Source organism: Oncorhynchus keta, chromosome 29 (genome assembly GCF_023373465.1).
Source record: "Oncorhynchus keta strain PuntledgeMale-10-30-2019 chromosome 29, Oket_V2, whole genome shotgun sequence".
Lineage (NCBI taxonomy): Eukaryota > Metazoa > Chordata > Actinopteri > Salmoniformes > Salmonidae > Oncorhynchus > Oncorhynchus keta.
The window spans coordinates 5,145,393-5,168,139 of record NC_068449.1 but is presented as its reverse complement, the minus strand read 5'-3'; the positions used below and the strand labels follow the sequence as shown (position 1 = coordinate 5,168,139).

General features: G+C 42.4%; 1 protein-coding gene across 3 annotated transcripts; it reads left to right on the top strand.

Moving 5' to 3' along the window:
- The first annotated feature begins 13,060 nt into the window (after window positions 1-13,060).
- Window positions 13,061-20,158, top strand: rdh14a (retinol dehydrogenase 14a). Of its 3 annotated transcripts, none has more exons than XR_008085961.1 (3): window positions 13,061-13,840; window positions 17,524-18,511; window positions 18,751-20,158. XR_008085961.1 is itself a non-coding variant. In XM_035742403.2 (2 exons), the coding sequence occupies exons 1-2, from the start codon at window positions 13,598-13,600 to the stop codon at window positions 18,139-18,141; spliced, it is 861 nt and encodes a 286-aa protein (XP_035598296.1). In that variant the 5' UTR covers window positions 13,061-13,597; the 3' UTR covers window positions 18,142-18,604. The 3 variants fall into 3 exon arrangements, 1 of the variants encoding a protein (XP_035598296.1); XR_008085960.1 differs by having other exon boundaries at window positions 18,635-20,158; XM_035742403.2 differs by lacking the exon at window positions 18,751-20,158 and having other exon boundaries at window positions 17,524-18,604.
- Window positions 20,159-22,747: the final 2,589 nt, after the last annotated feature.

Below are 22,747 nucleotides of genomic sequence, written 5' to 3'. Positions count from 1 at the left end.
AGGGTGATGTCACAGACAGGTTCCAATGAAGTGTTCCGATGACATTTGGACTTGGACGGGCCTCAGTTGAACATCTGACCCATATCTTTACTTTAAATAAATAAACCAAATCAGGGTTTTGGACACTCTCCTCCTAGGTAAACGTAGTGATCTGCTGTCAACGGCGATTTGCGCTCTGGCAACAGTGTTTGTGGGTGAAGGATTGGATAAAGTGTGACCTTTGGCTTAACCCCAGTAGACAAACTGTGTCACCCCTTACTTGTCTTTTGAAGAAAAAACATTTTTTTTTTAGATCGATCCCAAGATCTAAACTGAATGGAAGGAGAGAGCACAACTCAATGTAAACCATTGTTTTTAACAGCCAGATCACATCAATTATTTTACTAAATCTTTCCAAAAAGGATTAGAGAAGAAAATCATTAAATAAAATGAGAGAGAGTATCAACATGATTTATTTAATTCTCTGTCACTGGTTGTGTATTTGGAAATCACTAAGTCCAACTTGGACGGTGCATATCCAAATCTATCTGTAATGTGGCTATAAATGACCTTTACAGGGCTTCAGTAGGCGATGTTTCAATGACATGAGGGAATGCTTAAAAATTAGGAAAAAAAGCCCTGACTTCTAATTCTTTCTTACTTTTTTTTTTTAAGAGCGCTCTGTTTGAAACAACAAACACCACCGCATTCTATTGCCGTGGGTCAGTGCTGAGAACGGCCCTTCTCCTTGAGCTCAATACAAGCGACCATTTTTCATCTGCGGGCTCAGTCTGCAAGTAAAATAAACGGCAACTGCTCGCCCGATCGCATGGATGGTGTTATACCAGGAAAGCAAATCAAGACTTGCTGACAGAAAACTGCCACCATTTTCATGTAAGTGATCCTCAGGTGTAGGGACGCCATGACATCATAACTCCTACGGGCCCTGAGATAAAGTGTGGCCAGCCTACTGCAGTTTGAGTGCTAGGCACAGTGTGTGTGGTGTGTGTGGTGTGTGTGTGTGCGTGCGTGTGTGCGTGCGTGCGTGCGTGTGTGCGTGCGTGCGTGCGTGTATATACCATATAAGACAGAGCGAAAGAGAGAGTGGATACTGTGTTGAGAAGAAGAAAAATAAATCCTCTCACATTTAAACAGACATTTACTAGATGGTATAAGCTTAGTATTAACGTATTGCTGCCGGGTTAAATCCAATTTTGAAAGGACACCACATCAGGAGACCCAGTCCACCTCAGGAATGTCTCCAGTACCAAGTGGGGGAAGTGACAGTGTGAGTGACTGCAGACCTGGGAACATGCTGTACTTGGCCACCGAGGACCTCTAAAGTGTTTGGTTTATTTTCTTAAGAACTTGGACAGTGAAGAAAAAAAAAGAGGCGGTGGGAATTGTTTAATTAAAAGGAAAACTGAAAGAGGGTAGTGAGTGAGGAAAGTATATACAGTGTCTGGTCTGGAGTGTGAGGCTACAGCTGCCTTCCACAGAGAGGGTTAGGGCCAACCGCAGTTGGAGCGAATGGACTGGCTTGTGTTTGATATATTCCATACTGATTCCGCTCCAGCCATTAACACGAGCCCGTCCTCCGCAATTAAGGTGCTACCAACCTCCTTTGTGTTAAGGGGATACCGGTTCATTTTCTAAGATTATTTTTTAACATTCATTGACTGACCAAGAAAATGTGGTTCTAATCATGCAAAGCAAACTATTTAGATAAACTGAAACCGAACCACAAATTGTAATAGTATTTTATATGTTAACATAATGTTAACATTACTATAATGAAGTTATTATATAATAACAATTATTTTTCAATAACGTATTTTTATTAATTTAAAACCTTTTTTCATGTTGTTATACAGTGTTCATTTTCTTACAAGTATTTGCATACAATTAGTTTTAGTCTTCTGGGACACCTTCAGAGCACCTCAGTGAATTGAATAGCTCTAGGGCACCGTGCCTGGCTTTTCCCTGGCAGCAACGACTGACACTTGTTGTATTCATCCATCAGCCTGCGGTATGAGGGAAATTAGCAACGACAAGAATTCAGAGATAGAGGCGGCTTATGACACTGACAGGGTGAAAGACTGGACAGTGGAAAAAAGCTTTCTTTGACAGATTTAAAAACAACCAAAGAGCCTCAACCTGCGAGTAGTTTATTTGTGTTCACATCACAGTATGAGGCAATCAAACTAGGTCATTCCACACAAGTGACATTTTAACTCCTTTGCTTGTATGCTAGTATTCACAATTTAAAATACCTGCAGACCGAACCGAAGCAGTTTCATCCTGTACATGATTTAATATGGTAAAGGAAAGAAAACTGAAAGAGGACGAGGGACTGGAGATGTTGAGCACCAGCAACAGCATGAAGACCAGCCCCTAATGCCTGGAATGGCATTTCCTTTTGTGAAGGTATCTATCGGGTCTGTCTTTCATCTGTGATTTTTTTTTTTAATAATGGGTACCATGTCCAATACTGTCACTTGAACTGTAAATGTGTGGCATTTGAGTAGTTTTCTTAGCAGAATGTTATTAAATACATGTAAACAGGACTGGTTTGTCAGGTTCATCAACAATTCTAAACATTCTCACTTGTTTTAGTATGCCAAGCATAGTTATTATTAAGTCCATAGAACAGATGCAGTTCTCCATAGTTCTCCGTAGGTGCACTTTCTCCCTGGATTTTCTGTGAGGTTGTGATTTCTGAAGGCTAATGTGTTGTGTTTTGTGTAAACATAGTGCCCTGATGTGTTTTATGTAAACACCGTGCCCTGATGTGTTTTATGTAAACACAGTGCCCTGATGTGTTTTGTGTAAACACAGTGCCCTGATGTGTTTTGTGTAAACACAGTGCCCTGATGTGTTTTGTGTAAACACAGTGCCCTGATGTGTTTTGTGTAAACACAGTGCCCTGATGTGTTTTGTGTAAACAAAGTGCCCTGATGTGTTTTGTGTAAACAAAGTGCCCTGATGTGTTTTGTGTAAACACAGTGCCCTGGTGTGTTTTGTGTAAACACAGTGCCCTGATGTGTTTTGTGTAAACACAGTGCCCTGATGTGTTTTGTGTAAACACAGTGCCCTGATGTGTTTTGTGTAAACACAGTGCCCTGAAGTGTTTTGTGTAAACACAGAGCCCTGATGTGTTTTGTGTATACGATAAGTGTCTCCAGGGTCCAATTGCGGCGAGCTTTACACCACTCCAGCCGACGCTTGGCATTGCGCATGGTGACCTTAGGATTGTATGCAGGTGATCGGTCATGGAAACCCATTTCATGAAGCTTCCAATGAGCAGTTCTTGTGCAGATCAGAAGTGAGTGTTGCAAAACCGAGGACAGATGATTTTCACTCACTACTGCGTGCTTCAGCACTCAGTGGTCCTGTTCGGTGAGCCTGTGTGGCCTACGACTTCACGGCTGAGCCGTTGTTCCTCCTAGACGTTTCCAATGCACCTGTCAGCAAAGGGTTTGGGTGAAATTTCTGAATCTACTCATTTGAAGCAGTGTCCACATAAACTCAGCAGAAAAAGAAACGTCCCCTTTTCAGGACCTTGTCTTTCAATGATAATTCGTAAAAATCCAAATAACTTCATTGTAAAGGGTATAAACACTGCTTCCCATGCTTGTTCAATGAACCATAAACAATTAATGAGCATGCAGCCGTGGAACGGTCGTTAGGACACTAACAGCTTACAGATGGTAGGCAATTAAGGTCACAGTTATGAAAACTTAGGACACTAAAGAGGCCTTTCCACTGACTCTGAAAAACACCAAAACACCTGCTCATCGACATGAACATGCCTTAGGCATGCTGTAAGGAGGCATGAGGACTGTAGATGTGGCCAGGGCAATAAATTGCCATGTCCGTACTGTGAGACTCTTAAGACAGCGCTACAGGGAGACAGGACGGACAGATGATCATCCTCTCAGTGGCAGACCACATGTAACAACACCTGCACAGGATCAGTACATCCGAACATCACACCTGCGGGGCAGGTACAGGATGGCAACAACAACTACCCGAGTTACACCAGGAACACACAATCCCTTCATCAGTGCTCAGACTGTCCACAATAGGCTGAGACAGGCTGGACTGAGGGCTTGTAGGCCTGTTGTAAGGCAGGTCCTCACCAGACATCACCGGCAACAACGTAGCCTATGGGCACAAACCCACCGTCGCTGGACCAGACAGGACTGGCATAAAGTGCTCTTCACTGACGAGTTGTGGTTTTGTCTCACCAGGGGTGATGGTCAGACTCGGTTTATCGTCGAATGAATGAGCGTTACACCGAGGCCTGTACTCTGGAGCGGGATCAATTTGGAGGTGGAGGGTCTGTCATGGTCTGGGGCGGTGTGTGTCAGCATCATCGGACTGAGTTTGTTGTCAACGCTGTGCGTTACAGGGAAGACATCCTCCTCCCTCATGTGGTACACTTCCTGCAGGCTCATCCTGACATTACCCTCCAGCATGACAATGCCACCAGCCATACTGCTAGTTCTGTGCGTGATTTCCTGCAGGACAGGAATGTCAGTGCTCTGCCATGGCCAGAGAAGAGCCCGGATGTCAATCCCATTGAGCACGTCTGGGACCTGTTGGATCGGAGGGTGAGGTCTAGGGCCATTCCCCCCAGAAATGTCCGTGAACTTGCAGATGCCGAGGTGGAATAGTGAGGTAACATCTCACAGCAAGAACTGTTAAATATTGTGCTGTCCACGAGGAGGAGATGCACTGCAGTACTTAATGCAGCTGGTGGCCATACCAGATAGTGACTGTTACTTTTGACCCCCCCCTTTGTTCAGGGACACATTATTCCATTTCTGTTAGTCACACGTCTGTGGAACTTGTTCAGTTTATGTCTCAGTTGAATCTGATGTTCATACAAATATTTACACATGTTATGTTTGCTGAAAATAAACGCAGTTGACAGTGAGAGGACTTATTATTTTTTTGCTGAGTTTACATGCAGTACACTATATATACAAAAGTAACATTCATTTTTTTTAAGTCTGCATCCTTTTAATGTAGACTGAAAAAATCAATACCAATTTATCACGTTGTGACAAAGCCCATCTGAACAAAAATCAAAGAGTTTGAGTTTAATTCCATAAACATTGTATTGAATAAGGCCTTATTTCATACCAAATAGAACTATATTTATTATTTTATTTGTCTCCAGTAAGAGGTTTAATCTCTTCTTTCCTTGCTAAAGGCTTGTGCAATAGCTCTCATTGCTGCTTTATCAGCCCACCTTTCCAACCTGAATGAGGAGATATTCAAATATTTGTTGATACTGTTGCAAGGCTAACTAAAATGCAACATTCCCCAAGTGAGGGTGGCCTTCACTCCAGCGGTGATGACTTCATGAACTTCGACGGAAATATCATGATCATTAGAAAACAAATGGACTCCTCTTTGAAAATACGGATTTCTCCAAAACTCAGTTGTCCTGAAGCTGCATAGAAATGCCAGGACCTCGGATCAATGGAGACGCTCAAGTTTTTCTTAATCCTGCATCTCGACACACCTCTAAACCTTCTGTAACCTTCTGTAACGTAGATGCAAGGAGTCAGGAAGCGGATGCAGATGGTGAGTTTAATAATGAACATGCAGAGTACAAAACAAGACAAGCATCTGGACATGAAAACTGAACCAATACTGACTGAAGAGTGATGTGTGCCTCATGATGAGGTGCAGGTGTGGTTCATGAGGGTTGCCAGGTGTGCATCATGATGGGTTGCCAGGTGTGCATCACGATTGTTTGCCATGTGTGCATCATGATGGGTTGACAGGTGTGCATCATGATGGGTTGCCAGGTGTGCATCATGATGGGTTGCCAGGTGTGCTTCATGATGGGTTGCCAAGTGTGCATCATGATGGGTTGCCAGGTGTGCATCGTGATGGGTTGCCAGGACCGGTGGTTAGTAAACTGCCGATGTTGAGCCCTGGAGTGGGGTAGAGGGGCCGGCGGGGGGCGGTCGGCAAAGGTGGAAATCTCAGATGTTGTTGGGATCTAGAATGGAACCCAATACCGCTCCTCTGGACCATACCCCTCCAAGTCCATCAGGTACTGGAGCCGACCCCCACAATGTTGGGAGTCCAGGAGGGATCTGGCGGCAGGGCTTCCCTCGATGTCCAGGAGAGGGGTATGATGGGGGACAGCGTCAGCCAGGGGACCAGGAACCACTGGCCTGAAGAGGGGAAACACGAAGAGGGTGAGATCCGGTAATTAGTGGGGAGCTGTAATCTACATGTTACCTCATTGACCCTCCGGAGGACCTTGAAGGGCCCTACAAACCGGGGGGCTCAGCTTCCGGCAGGGTAGGCAGAGCGGAAGGTTCCTATTCGAGAGCCAGCCATTGAGAGATACATGGCCCCCACCTCCATAGGTTCAGGCTCTGCCTCAGGAGAGCTAAATGAGGGAGGCGAGTGGCGCGGTGGACATCGGCGCTCCCGAAAAAGGTTATCCAGATGGATGGCCAGCGAGACGAGAGTGTCCAAGGATAAGTTGTAATCTTGACATGCCAACACCGTCTGGACCTCCTCGCACAGTCCAATGTGGAATAGACCACGGAGAGCCGGCTCATTCCATCCGCTGGATGCTGCCACATTCAGAAAGACTTTGGGTGTATTCCTCAGTGGTCTGACCACCCTGCTGGAGTTGAAAAAGTTGCTTACCTCCCCTCTCAAGGATGGTCGAAGACCGCCCTGAACCTCTCATAGGAACCCTACTCACCCTTTCTCCCAGACGGCCGTAGCCCACTCCAACACCCATCCGGTCAGCAGGGAAGTGACCACTCTGTTATTAATATCTAACTTGGATTCTGCATGGATTCTGCGATGCTGTTTGCTTTTAACAGCTATGACCGCTAATTCTTAGTCCCGGAATCCCACTTAACCTCTCTGGGATATGGCCAAAAGCCAAAAGCCAGGGTAGATGCAGTGCGCCAAATTCAAATAAATTACTATAAAAATCAACCTTTCATTAAATCACACATGCAAGATAGCAAATTAAAGCTTCACTTGTTGTGAATCCAGCCAACATGTCAGATTTCAAAAAGGATTTTCGGCGAAAGCAAATGATGCTATTATCTGAGGAAAGCACCTGCGTAAACAAATAGAGAAAAACATATTTCAACCTTGCAGGCGCGACCCAAAACGCAGAAATATAAATATAATTCATGCCTTACCTGTGACGAGCTTCTTTTGTTGACACTCCAATATGTCCCATAAACATCACAAATGGTCCTTTTGTTCGATTAATTCCGTCGATATATATCCAAAATGTCAATTTATTTGGCGTGTTTGATCCAGAAAAACACTGGTTCCAACTTGCTCAACGTGACTACAAAATATCTCAAAGGTTACCTGTAAACTTTGCCAAAACATTTCAAACTACTTTTGTAATACAACTTTAGGTATTTTTTTACGCAAATAATCGATAAAATTGAAGACGGGATGATCTGTGTTCAATACAGGAAGAAAACAAACTGTAGCTAGCTTTCTGGCCACGCGCCTCTATCTAACAGTACACCTCAAATGATCCTCGTTCAAGATGGCCGTACTTCTTCATTACACAAAGGAAAAACCTCAACCAATTTCTAAAGACTGTTGGCATCCAGTGGAAGCGATAGGAACTGCAAGAAGGTCCCTTAGAAATCTGGATTCACATTGAAAACACATTGAAAAGAGAGTGACCTCAAAAGAAGAAAGACATCTGAATGGTTTGTCCTTGGGGTTTCGCCTGCGAAATAAGTTCTGTTATACTCACAGACATGATTCAAACAGTTTTAGAAACTTCAGCGTGTTTTCTATCCGAATCTACTAATAATATGCATATCTTATCTTTTGGGGATGAGTAGCAGGCAGTTGAATTTGGCCATGCATTTCATCCGGACGTGAAAATACTGCCCCCTGTAACCAAGAAGTTAACTAACAGGTTAAAGCCAGCTTGAAAGAGCCACTAACCTAGCTAATCTGCTATCATTAGCCATCAAGCTAATGAAGTTAGTCCCAGATTAGTTTTCCAAGGGAGCCCTCTGTCTGGAGAAGTAAATGAATGTTTCCAGCATTGTAGGAGCTGTACCTATGACACTTTGTTACAGGACAAACTGGATTACTCAGCATTCCAATGAGGCAATTATAGGCTTGAGGTGGGCCTCCTTGATCACACCGGTAGCCAGCCTACGTAAGAGATGCAGAGTGGAATGTTTACCTTTTCTACACCGGTGGCTGTCGTCTTTTGTTATACGACTGGCCGGTCTGGCCCAGAGTTCGTTCGCCTGCCTCTCCTACCCCATCTGATAGCTGAGTCGAAAGGAGCACAGCAAGAGGAGTATGACAATCAACGATAGTCGCATGTCATGAGCTGTGGAAGCCAAAGACAGCAGCCTCCCGTAAAGCAGTCTACACTTCCAACAAGAGGCCTGGAGTGGATACAAACAAATAGTTTGGCCGCCCTGGAGCCTGATCTTTCTGCACCGTCGCTGGGGGTACCTGTATCTGTGGCCCTGTCCTTCCCATATGATTTCGAAGTTGGCAACCTTACATCCTGAGCCAGGAACCTTTCGCAGGGAGTCAGGAAGCAGGTACAGATGGTGAGTTTAATAATAACGAACATGGATAGTACAAAACAAGCAACGTGTCTGGACATGAAAACTGAACCAATACTTCCTGAAAAGTGACGCTAGGGAGTGCTAGATAAAGGGAGAGTAATCAGGTGTGCCTCATGATGAGACACAGTTGTGCGTATGGAGGGTTTCCAAGTGTTTATCATGATGAGTTGCCAGGACTGGTGGTGAGTAAACCTGCAAAACTATTGAAAGAGCTACTTCCTGCACTTGGCCCTCCTATGTTGAACATAATAAATGTCTCCCTATCCACCGGATGTGTACCAAACTCACTTAAAATTGAGGTAATAAAGCCTCTCTTGAAAAAGCCAAACCTTGACCCAGAAAATGTCAAAAACGAACAGAGTATGTCGAATCTCCCATTCCTCTCAAACATTTTAGAAAAAGCTGTTGCTCAGCACCTCACTGCCTTCCTGAAAACAAATGATGTATCCATAATGCTCCAGTCTGGTTTTAGCCCCCATCATAGTACTAAGACTGCACTCGTGAAGGTGGTAAATGACCTTTTAATGGCGTCAGTCCAAGGCTCTGCGTCTGTCCTCGTGCTCCTAGACCTTACTGCTGCTTTCGACACCATTGATCCCCACATTCTTTTGAAGAGATTGGAGACCCTAATTGATCAACGCAGACAAGTTCTCACCTAGTTTAGATCTTATCTGTCGGAAAAATATCAGTTAGTCTCTGTGGAAGGTTTGTCTTTGACAAATCAATGGTAAGTTTGTGTTTCTCAAGGTTCCGTTCTAGCATAACAATTGTTTTCACTATATATGCTACCTCTTGGTGATGTAATTGGAAAATACAATGTCAACAATATTATAACTTTCACTATGCAGACGACACACAGCTGTACATTTCGATGAAACATGGTGAACCCCCAAAATAGCCTACCCTGGAAGCCTGTGTTTCAGACACAAGAAAGTAGATTGCGGCAAACGTTGTACTTTTAAAATTGGCCAAACAGAGATGCAATTTCTAGGTCCCAAGAAAAAAAGAGATATGCTATCCAATCTGACAATTCATTTCAATGGCTGCACAGTCATCCCAAGTAAAACTGTGAAGAACCTCTGCATTTCTCTAGACTCTGATCTTTAGACAAACATATACAAAATATTTCAGCTCTCTCCATCTTCTGAACATTGCAAAGTGGGTGGGGATATATCCTTCGCCCATTCCGGGGGTAAATTTGGACCCTCTCTCGCCACATTTCGACCCTCTCTCTCTCTCTCTACCGCCCCTGCTGTCTCGACCTCTGAATGCTCCGGTATGAAAAGCAAACTGACATTTACTCCTGAGGTGCTGACCTGTGTCACCCTCTATAACTAATGTGATTATTATTTGACCCTGTTGGTCATCTATGAGCATTTGAACATATTGAAGAACAATCTGGCCTTAATGGTTATGTACACTTCTAATCAGGCACAGCCAGAAGAGGACTGGCCTGACCTCAGAGCCTGGTTCATTTCTTTGTTTCTTCCTAGGTTCCTACCTTACTAGGGAGTTTTTCCTATCTACCATGCTTCTACATCTGCATTGCTGCTCTTTCAGGTTTCAAGCTGGGCTGTCTGTATAAGTACTTGTAAAAAGTGCTTTATAAATACATTTAACTTATTGATGACTCTGAACAGTCATCCTTGGGAAGCTCCGGGTTTTTCTTTATTTTTACTATTTTCTACATTGTAGAATAATAGTGAAGACATCAAAACTATGACAAAACACATATGGAATCATGTAGTAACCAAAAAAAGTATTAAACAAATTAAAATATATTTTATATTTGAGATTCTTCAAAGTAGCCTCCATTTGCCTTGATGACAGCTTTGCACACTCATCCCTAGCCGCGTCCACTCGTCCACTCGCGTCCACTCATCCCTAGCTGCGTCCTCAGAGCTTGCGCAGACCAGCTGGCTGGAGTGTTATGCACATATTCAATCTCTCCCTATCGCAGTCTGCTGTCCCCACAGCAGAAACCAAAAGGTATCTGAACTAAATTACTATCGCCCCTTAGCACTCACTCACTTCTGTCATCATGAAGTGCTTTGAGAGACTAGTCAAGGATCACCTCTACCTTACCTGACACTCTAGACCCACTTCAATTTTTTTACCACCCCAATAGATCCACAGACAATTCAATCACCATCACACTGCACACTACCCTATCCGATCTGGACAACAGGAATGCCTATGTAAGAATGCTGTTCAAAGACTACAACTCAGCATGAATAGGGGAGACGCTAGCGTCTCAACTGGCCAATTGCCAGAGGAAATGCAGAGCGCAACTTTCATTAAATCACACATGTAAGATACTCAATTAAAGCTACACTCGTTGTGAATCCAGCCAACATGTCAGATTTAAAAAATGCTTTTCGGTTGAAAGCACAATAAGCTATTATCTGATAGCCTGCACCCATCTGCACCAGCAGTAAACAAATGAGCTAGCATAGCAGGCGCTACACAAAACGCTGAAATAAAATATAAAATACGCATTACCTTTGACGAGCTTCTTTTGTTGGCACTCCAATATGTCCAATAAACATCACAATTGGTCCTTTTGTTCGATTAATTCCGTCCATATATATTGAAAATGTCCATTTATAAAGTGCGTTTGATCCAGAAAAAGACAGCTTACAAAAACGCGTCACTACAAAATATTTCAAAAGTTGCCGATAAACTTTGCCAAAATATTTCAAACTACTTTTGTAATACAACGTTGGGTATTTTTAAACGTTAATAAACGATCAAATTGTAGACGGGACAATCTGTATTCAATACAGGAACAAAAACAAACCAGCAATGCTGTTCACGTCTTGCGCAACTCACAAAAGTGTCCCCAGTTCCGAGTTGGCCTACTTCTTCATAGAACAAAGAAATAACCTCAACCATATTCCAAAGACTGGCGACATCGTGTGGAAGCGGTAGGAACTGAAAATGGGTTCCTATTAAATATCCAATGGCAAAAACAATATAGTGAACAGAGAGGGGGGGGGAAAATAATAATATTTGAACAGTTAGTCCTCGGGGTTTTGCCTGCTACATAAGTTCTGTTATACTCACAGACATGATTCAAACAGTTTTAGAAATTTCAGAGTGTTTTCTATAAAAATATATGAATAATATGCATATCTTATATTCTTGGCATGAGTAGCAGGAAGTTGAAATTGGGCATGCTATTTATCCAAAAGTGAAAATTCTGCCCCCTAGCACCATAGCACCCTCCAAGCTCATCATTAAGCTCCAAGCCCTGGGTCTGATCCCCACCCTGTGCAACTGGGTCCTGGACTTCCTGACGGGCTGCCCCAGGTGGTGAAGGTAGGAACTAACACCACCACTTTGCTGATCCTCAACACTGGGGCCCCACAAGGATACGTGCTCAGCCCCCTCCTGTACTCCCTATTCACCCATGACTGCGTGGCCATGCACGACTCAATCATCAAGTTTGCAGACAACACCACAGTAGTAGGCCTTGTTACCAACAATGAGGATACACCCTACAGGGAGGAGGCGAGGGCCCTGGGAGTGTGGTGCAAGGAAAATAACCTCTCACCCAACGTCAACAAAACAAAGCAGCTGATCGTGGACTTCAGGAAACAGCAGAGAAAGCCAAACCTCCCCCCAGGTGGAAAGCTTCAAGTTCCTTGGTGTACACATCACTGACAAACAGAAATGTTCCACACAGAGCCTCTTTGGCTTGGCACCTAAAACCCTCACAAACATTTACAGAGGCACAATTGAGAGTATCCTGTCAGGCTGTCTCACCACCTGGTACAGCAACTGCACCGCAGCAACCACAGGGCTCTCCAGAGGGTGGTGCGGTCTGCCTAACACATCACTGGGGTCAAACTACCAGGACACCTACAGCAACCAATGTCACAGGAAGGTCAAAAAGATCATCAAGGACAATCAACCACTCGAGCCACTGCCTGTTCACCCCACTATCATCCAGAAGGTGAGGTCAGTACAGGTGCATCAAAGCTGGGACCGAGAGAGTGAAAAACAGCTTAGATCTCAAGGCCATCAGACTGTTAAATAGCCATTACTAACACAGAGACTGCTGCCCTTGAAATCACTGGCCACTTTAATAATGGGACACTAGTCACTTTACTAATGTTTACATATTTTGCATTACTCATCTCATATGTATATACTGTATTCTATCCTATGCTACTGTATCTTAGTCTATGCCCTCTGACATTGCTCATCCAAATATTTAGATATTCTTAATTCCTTTACTTTAGATTTGTGTGTATTGTTGTGAAATGTTTTAGATATTGCTTGTTAGATATTACTGCACTGTTGGAGCTAGACACACAAGTATTTCGCTACACCCTCAATAACATATGCTAAACACGTTTATGTGACAAATACATTGAATTGATTGCTGACTTTTATTTTGAAAGAGGGACCTTTCGTGCACCACCGCTTGACGTTTGCTTCGCATTCTGGGTAATGTAGTGCTTAGTCCAGTTGTTATGGACTTCCACAGAGGTTCGTTTCTCTTCTCTTCGTGATAAAGGTAGACATTGCAGTCACCGAATAGGAACTGTATAACATTTTCTAAATCCACAGGCGCAACGTCGCGATATTTCCTGGAACGCTTCCTTAACAGACCAGGCAGGAGATTTAGGGTTTGAGAAGTGAAAAATGCTTCCTTAGTTCATTTTCTCGAAAGCTAAAGGCACAACCTAGATTGGAGCCAATGTCTTTTAACATGTTATTACTCCAACCTCGTGAAAGTGACAAACTGACAAGTAAAAAAAAATTATAGTCAGAAAAACAACTGTATATCGAAGTAGGGGCTTTGATTTTGACGGCCTGCACATGGGATGAATAGAAGACTGTTTGACCCGATGACGTGCTTCTACGCTTTGAGCTGAACTTGCCAACGTCGCCTGTACAAGTGTAATCAGTTTTTTTCTTTTTAACTTGGAGAAGCACTTTTAGCCAATCTTTATACTGTACTGTATTTGACTGTACCCTTCCAAATGATGCGTGGAAAAACTATAATAGTGACTGGTGCCAACAGTGGCATAGGTAAAGCCACAACAGTTGAACTACTAAGGCGCGGGGGTCGGGTGATCATGGCTTGCAGGGACATGAAGAGGACTGAGGAAGCAGCGCAGGACATTCGACTGGAGACTGGTCCAGATTCGGGAGAACTCCTCATCAAGTGCCTGGACCTCGCATCACTGAAATCCGTGCACAGTTTCTGCGAAGACATCATCAAGGTACTCTATCAATTCAGACGTGTGAGATGACATCTGGTCAAGTTAGTTAACTGTTTTTAGCATAGCATACGTAGTTAGTCATTTAGCTAGCTAACCAGCCAGGATTGATACTGCATATTTAGATCGCTTGCTGTAACGTTATAGCACTGTAGCTAGCTAAGTAACGTTATATGGCTCTGCTTTTCTTGCACAAATTATTTTGCTCTTAGCCCAAAAGCTGCCAGCTACATGTAAACAAATCAAAGCTGTTAGCTAACTAGCTATTACAAATGTCACCTAGTCAGACCATTATTGTTGCAGCTGGCTGATAGGCGTTATTAGGTAAGTAAAGTTAAGCGCTGCACAGATCATTTTCGACCAACCTTTAGTTGGCGAAAGTTCCTAAATTCCAGACTTGGAAGACAACACATGTCTAATAAACGTCCATGCTGTTTTGCAAGGGGGTTCGCTTTGAAAAGTAGCCGCCCTTTGCCTCGATGACAGCTTTGCACACTCTTGGCATTCTCTCAACCAGCTTCACGAGGTAGTCACCTGGAATGCATTTTAATTAACAGGTGTGCATTGTTAGAAGTTAATTTGTGGAATTTATTTCCTTCTTAATGCGTTTGAGCCAATTAGTTGTGTTGTGACAAGGGAGGGGTGGTATACAGACGATAGCCCAATTTGGTAAAGAGCAAGTCCATATTATGGCAAGAACAGCTCAAATAAACAAAGAGAAAAGACCGTTCATCGTTACTTTAAGACATGAGGGTAAGTCAATGCAGAACATTTCAAGAACTTGAGAAGTTTGTTCAAGTACAGTTGCAAAAACCATCAAGCACTATGATGAAACTGGCTCTCATGAGGACTGCCACAGGAAAGGAAGACCCTGAGTTCCTTCTCCTGCAGGGGATAAGTTCATTACAGTTACCAGCCTCAGAAATTCCAGCCCAAATAAATGCTTCATAGTTCCAAGTAACAGACAGACACATCTCAACATCAACTGTTCAGAAGAGACTGCGTGAATCAGGCCTTCATGGTCGAATTGCTTCAAAGAAACCACTACTAAAGGTCGCCGATAAGAAGAAGACTTGCTTGGGCCAAGAAACACAAGCAATGGACATTAGACCGGTAGAAATCTGTCCTTTTGGTCTGATGAGTCCAAATTTGAGATGTTTGGTTCCATCCGCTGTGTCTTTTTGAGACGCAGAGTAGGTGAACGGATGATCTCTGCATGTATGGTGCCCACCGTGAAGCATGGAGGAGGTGGTGTGGGGGGGCTTTGCTGGTGACACTTAAGTGATTTATTTAGAATTCAAGGCACACTTAACCAGCATGTCTACCACAGCATTCTGCAGCAGTACGCCATCCCATCTGGTTTTGGCTTAGTGGGACTATCATTTGTTTTTAAACAGGACAATGACCCAACACACCTCCAGGCTGTGTAAGGGCTATTTGACCAAGAAGGAGAGTGATGGAGTGCTGCATCAGATGACCTGGCCTCCACAATCAACCGACCTCAACCGTTTGGGATGAGTTGGACCGCAGAGTGAAGGAAAAGCAGCCAACAAGTGCTCAGCATATGTGGGAACTCCCTTCAAGACTGTTGGAAAAGCATTCCAGGTGAAGCTGGTTGAGAGTATGCCAAGAGTGTGCAAAGCTGTCATCAAGGCAAAGGGTGACCTCTTTGAAGAATCTAAAATATATTTAGATTTGTTTTTTAACACTTTTTTTTTGGTTACTACATGATTTCATATTTGTTATTTCATAGTTTTGAGGTCTTCACTATTATTCCACAATGTACAACTTTTGACTGGTACTGTATTTAGCAGATGTTATTGCGTGTGTAGTGACATGCTTGTGTTCCTAGCTCCAACAGTGCAGTAATATCTACATTTCACAACAATACACACAAATCTAAAGGTAAAAAAATGGAATTAAGAAATATATCAATATTATAACGAGCAATGTCAGAGTGGGATAGAATACAGTAGAATAGAATACAGTATATACATATAAAATGAGTAAAGCAGTATGTAAATGTTATTTAAAGTGGCTTGTGTTCCATTATTAAAGTGATCAGTGATTCCATGTATATAGGGCAGCAGCCTCGAAGGTGCAGGGTTGAGTAACCGGGTGGTAGCTGGCTGGAGATGGCTATTTAAGTCTGATAGCCTTGAGATAGAAGCTGTTTTTCAGTCTCTCGTCCAAGCTTTGAGGCACCTGTATTGCACTAGTATTCTGGATGATAGCGGGGTGAACAGGCTCGGGTGGTTGATGTCCTTGATGATCTTGTTGGCCTCCCTGTTACCTCGTGCTGTAGGTCAATCTGTAAATATTTGTGAGGGTCTTGGGGTGCCAAGCCAAATTTCTTCAGCCTCCTGAGGTTGAAGAGGCGCTGTTGCGCCGCCTTCACCACACTGTCTGTGTGGGTGGACCATTTCAGATCGTCAGTGATGTGTAGGAACTTGAAGCTTTCCACCTTCTCCGCTGTCAGCTCCTTCATTTTGTTGACGGTTATTGTCCTGGCACCAGTCCGCCAGGGCCCTCACCTCCTCCCTGTAGGCTGTCTCGTCATTGTTGGTAATCAGGCCTACTATGGTTGTGTCGTCCAACAATGTGTACCGCGCCATCTTGTCTATTTCACATCTTCTCTCATTGATTGAGACAGGTGAGTGTCATGATCACTTTGGGCTGGACACCAACGTGCTCCTTTTTTAACTGTCTTTGTTGCCATTTATGAATGTGTTTGTTATTCAATGCATTTCTATGAGCTATAGCAGTAAAAGACACATTTCTATATTTTATCAATTTTTTTAATATTTTCTTTTATATATGTAAAGTGGTAGCCTAAATGATCTATGGTATGACCATCTTAAAACAATTCCATATGTTAGCTTAGTCAGAAAAATTATCAGTGCTATGCTTAACGTTACCTACCTAATAACGCCTATTAGCCAGATGAAACATTTTATGGTCTGACTAGGTGACATTTTGAATAGCTACAAGCTATCTTGTTTGCCGGAAGAGGAAGGGGTTAAACAGCTTGCTAGCTAGCAACTGTTGCAGAGAGAAATAGAAGAGGCATAACAGGTACCATTTCACTGTACAATAACATTTGCATCACACTAGTCTTTACACACTAGAGTCTACTTTACACTCTTAGAAGAATAAAAAAATGAAGTGCTATCTAGAAACTAAAGTTGTTCCCTTAGGTGAATAAAACATTTTTTGGTTCAAAGTAGAAACCATTTGGCTCCATGTAAAAACCTTTCCACAGAGAGGACCCAAAAATGCAAGAAGGGTTCTCCTATGGGGACAGCCAAATAAACCTTTTGGAAGAGTTTTGTCATTTGTCAAATCTGGGACTTAATGCACATGCACTCATGTCATAAATAGCTAACTTACTTTAACTGTACCTATTAAATAAAGCAGTTGTTCCCAAACTTTTTTGGTTACTGTACAACCAACTGAATACCTCTGAAGTACATTTTAATAGGTACAGCCTATGGTCTCATGACTCTTTTCAAATACCCCTTGTGGATAGGCCAAGTACCCCCAGGGTCCTAGCACCCCAGGTTGGGAATCACTGGAATAAAACATCGACCCATCTATAAACACGTCATAAACATGACATTACAGCAACATGGAGCATTATTAAAGCTTGTAACCAATCTTATTTTTATGTGTATGTTTTACAACAGGAAGAGCCCAGGATTGACGTGCTGATCAACAATGCAGGGATCTACCAGTGCCCTTATACCAGGACGGAGGATGGCTTCGAGATGCAGTTCGGGGTGAACCACCTCGGCCACTTCCTCCTCACCCACCTCCTCCTGGACCTCCTGAAGCGCTCTGCGCCCAGCCGCGTGGTTGTGGTCTCCTCCAAACTCTACAAGTACGGCGAGATCGACTTTGACGACCTGGATAGCGAACGGCGCTATGACAAGGCCTTTGCCTATGGCCGAAGCAAGCTAGCCAACCTCCTCTTCACCTGCGAGTTGGCCCGCCGCCTGGAGGGGACGGGGGTGGCGGTCAATGCATTGACCCCGGGGATAGTGAGGACTAACCTGGGCAGGCATGTCAATATCCCCCTCCTGGCCAAGCCCCTGTGGGAGCTGGCATCCAGGGCCTTCTTCAAGAGCCCAGAGGAGGGGGCGCAGACCTCGGTCTACCTGGCCTGCTCGCCCGACGTGAAGGAGGTCCAGGGGAAGTGCTTTGCGGACTGCCAGGAGCAGAAACTTCTGCCCAAGGCTACGGACCAAGAGGTGGCCAGGAAACTTTGGGATATTAGTGAAGTCATGGTGGGCATAACCATGTGATAAAGAACGTCAACCTTTCACTCCCTCCAATTTGAACGCAAAGAGAGGACTTTGGACCTCTCAAAAAAGGTGAAGTGAACTAGCAAAAGGCAAGGGCAGTGTGAACGCAAAGAGGAGAGAGGTTTTTGTTACTTCGTACTGCAGAGAACTGTGCCCTGGATGCCTGTTGCTATGCATTGTGATTAGATTGCCTTGACACAATTATTTTTCACTGGTATGTTGTTATACCATGCCGGCAATTATATTCAACTCTAAGTGAAGGGAGATTGTTGCAAGTGACTTTAATAAGGGTTCATAGCTTTCACCTGGTCAGTCTGTTATTTTCACTCTGTGTATAATGATGTGTATAGACAGTATATGAATAGAAAAGGTGTGTACAGCAGTAGTTATATAGGATGGTGTGTATAGACAGTATAGACAGTAGTTATATAGGATGGTGTGTATAGACAAGTTATATGGATGGTGTGTAATAGACAGTATATGAATAGAAAAGGTGTGTACAGCAGTAGTTATATAGGATGGTGTGTATAGACAGTAGTTATATAGAATGGTGTGTATAGACAGTAGTTATATAGGATGGTGTGTATAGACAGTATATGAATAGAAAAGGTGTGTACAGCAGTAGTTATATAGGATGGTGTGTATAGACAGTAGTTATATAGAATGGTGTGTATAGACAGTAGTTATATAGGATGGTGTGTATAGACAGTAGTTATATAGGATGGTGTGTATGGACAGTAGTTATATAGGATGGTGTGTATAGACAGTAGTTATATAGGATGGTGTGTACAGCAGTAGTTATATAGGATGGTGTGTATAGACAGTAGTTATATAGGATGGTGTGTATGGACAGTAGTTATATAGGATGGTGTGTATAGACAGTAGTTATATAGGACGGTGTGTATAGACAGTAGTTATATAGGATGGTGTGTATAGACAGTAGTTATAAAGGATGGTGTGTATGGACAGTAGTTATATGGATGGTGTGTATAGACAGTAGTTATATAGGATGGTGTGTATAGACAGTAGTTATATAGGATGGTGTGTATAGACAGTAGTTATATAGGACGGTGTGTATAGACAGTAGTTATATAGGACGGTGTGTATAGACAGTAGTTATATAGGATGGTGTGTATAGACAGTAGTTATATAGGATGGTGTGTATAGACAGTAGTTATATAGGATGGTGTGTATGGACAGTAGTTATATAGGATGGTGTGAATGGACAGTAGTTATATAGGATGGTGTGTATGGACAGTAGTTATATAGGATGGTGTGTATGGACAGTAGTTATATAGGATGGTGTGTATAGACAGTAGTTATATAGGATGGTGTGTATAGACAGTAGTTATATAGGATGGTGTGTATAGACATTATGGACAGTAAATTAATAGAAAATGTATGTACAGCAGTAGATATAAATAGGATGAGCCATAACTAGAATGAGGTATATACATTAACGTTCAAAAGTTTGGGGTGACTTGGAAATGTCCTTGTTTTTGAAAGAAAAGCACAAATAACATCAAATTGATCAGAAATACAGTGTAGACATTATTAGTGTTGTAAATGACTATTGTAGCTGGAAACGGCATATTTTGTATGAGATATCAATATAGGCATACAGAGGCCCATTATCAGCAACCATCACTCCTGTGTTCCAATGGCACGTTGTTAGCTAATCAAAGTTGATCATTTTAATAGGCTAATTGATCATTAGAAAACCCTTTTGCAATTGTGTTAGCACAGCTGAAAACTGTTCTGATTAAAGCAATACAACTGGCCTTCTTTAGACTAGTTGAGTATCTGGAGCATCAGCATTTGTGGGTTCGATTACATGCTCAAAATGGCTAGAAAAAAATAACTTTCTTCTGAAACTCGTCAGTCTATTTTTGTTCTGAGAAATGAAGACTGTTCCATGTGAGAAATTGCCAAGAAACTGAAGATCTGGTACAGCGCTGTGTACTACTCCCTTCACAAAACAGCGCAAACTGTCTCTAATCAGACTAGAAAGAGTGGGAGGCCCGGTAACACAACTGAGCAAGAGGGCAAGTACATTAGAGTGTCTAGTTTGAGAAACAGATGCCTCAAGTCTTCAACACCAGTCTCAACGTCAACAGTGAAGAGGTGATTCCGGGATGCTGGCCTTGTAGGCAGAGTTGCAAAGAAAAAGCCATATCTCAGACTGGCCAATAAAAATAAAAGATTAAAATGGGCAAAAGAACACAGACACTGGACAGAGGAACTCTGCCTAGAAGGCCAGCATCCCAGAGTCGCCTCTGGGATGACTTGAGCATCTGTTTCTCAAACTAGACACTAATGTACTTGTCCTCTTGCTCAGTTGTGCACCGGGGCCTCCCACTCAACAAGTCTAATGAAGGCCAGTTGTATTACTTCTTTAATCAGCGCAACAGTTTTCAGCTGTACTAACATAATTGCAAAATTATTTTCTAATGATCGGTTAGCCTTTTAAAATTATAAACTTGGATTAGCTAACACAACGTGCCATTGGAACACAGGAGTGATGGTTGCTAATAATGGGCCTCTGTACACCTACGTAGATATTCCATGAAAAATCAGCCGTTTCCAGCTACAATAGTCATTTACAACATTAACAATGTCTTCACTGTATTTCTGATCAATTTGATGTTATTTTAACGGATAAAAAAAAAAAAGTGCTTTTCTTTCAAAAACAAGGACATTTTTAAGTGACCCCAAACTTTGGAAGACGGTAGTGGTCATATGAAGTGGTTGAAACAGTATGTAAACATAGTGACCAGTGTTCAATACTCCATGTACATTATTATAGTGACCAGTGTTCAATACTCAATGTACATTATTATAGTGAACAGTGTTCAATACTCAATGTACATTATTATAGTGACCAGTGTTCAATACTCAATGTACATTATTATAGTGACCAGTGTTCAATACTCAATGTACATTATTATAGTGACCAGTGTTCAATACTCAATGTACATTATTATAGTGACCAGTGTTCAATACTCAATGTACATTATTATAGTGACCAGTGTTCAATACTCAATGTACATTATTATAGTGACCAGTGTTCAATACTCAATGTACATTATTATAGTGACCAGTGTTCAATACTCAATGTACATTATTATAGTGACCAGTGTTCAATACTCAATGTACATTATTATAGTGACCAGTGTTCAATACTCAATGTACATTATTATAGTGACCAGTGTTCAATACTCAATGTACATTATTATAGTGACCAGTGTTCAATACTCAATGTACATTATTATAGTGACCAGTGTTCAATACTCAATGTACATTATTATAGTGACCAGTGTTCAATACTCAATGTACATTATTATAGTGACCAGTGTTCAATACTCCATGAAACACATGGTATTAACTGAAACTTACCATCCCAACATGAAACCATATACTATGACATGCTACAAGGGCACTTATAGAGAACTCTTGATGCAGTACTATCACTGATTATCAGTGAATTCTGAGATGGGTTTTTGTGATCAGCCTAATTCTTATGTATTAAAACTATGCTAATATGAATGGACTTGAATTATCCTACTGCACAATGTACCTAATGTAGCCTAATACACAATCTACCAGTCATTTAAAAATATATATATATATATTTAACCTTTTATTTAACTAGTCAAGTCAGTTAAGAACAAATTCGTATTTACAATGACGGCTTACACCGGCCAAACCCGAACACGCTGGGCCAATGTGCACTGCCCTATGGGACTCACAATCACGGCTGGCTGTTATACTGCCCGGAATCAAACCAGGGTGTCTGTAGTGACGCCTCAAACCCTGAGATGCAGTGCCTTAGACCGCTGCGCCACTCGTGGGAGCCCAATCATGTTATGCCAAATGATCCCGTTTTTAATTCACGGTAACCGTCTCATGATGAATACAGGTTATGCCACTTCTGTAATGTAGCCTCCTATTTCAATGATTGGTTTGAGTGGTTTTCAAACCTTGTGACACACTGACTACATCTGCTAGCTGACCGTGAATCAATTATTGACTTGCATATCAGGCAAATTCTTCCGCACCGATCTTGACAAACCATTTCTGTATGGACCTCACTTTGTGCACGGGGGCATTGTCATGCTGAAACAGGAAATGGCCTTCCTCAAACTGTTGCCACAAAGTTAGAAGCACAGAATCATCTAGAATGTCATTGTTGTCTTCATTTCAAACGGTTCTGTGCTTAATGGAGGTAGTGATGAGCCGAATGTAATTAACTCCCACACTGCTTTGCCCCAATGTAGCCTTTTCACATTACAGGTGGTTAACATACAAACTCAATAAAGTTCATTATTTATTGTTTTAATGTTTAAAAAAAATAAAAAATGTAAATGCTTTTTACAGCAGGTACAGGGGAGAAATTGCACAGATGTTTTGGTGGTGTGCGTCACCTTCAGTGTGTTTGGATAGTTTTCCTCGTAGTGCCGAAATACAAGGGTCCATTATTGTACGCTCATAATTAAATAAACCTTATGGACTGGCTTCATTTACAGACTCACTTCGAAGAAAAATAGGTCCTAAATCGGAGCCATTTTGGAAGCCAGTTAGGCCCTAATCAGCCATGCTAGTTGCT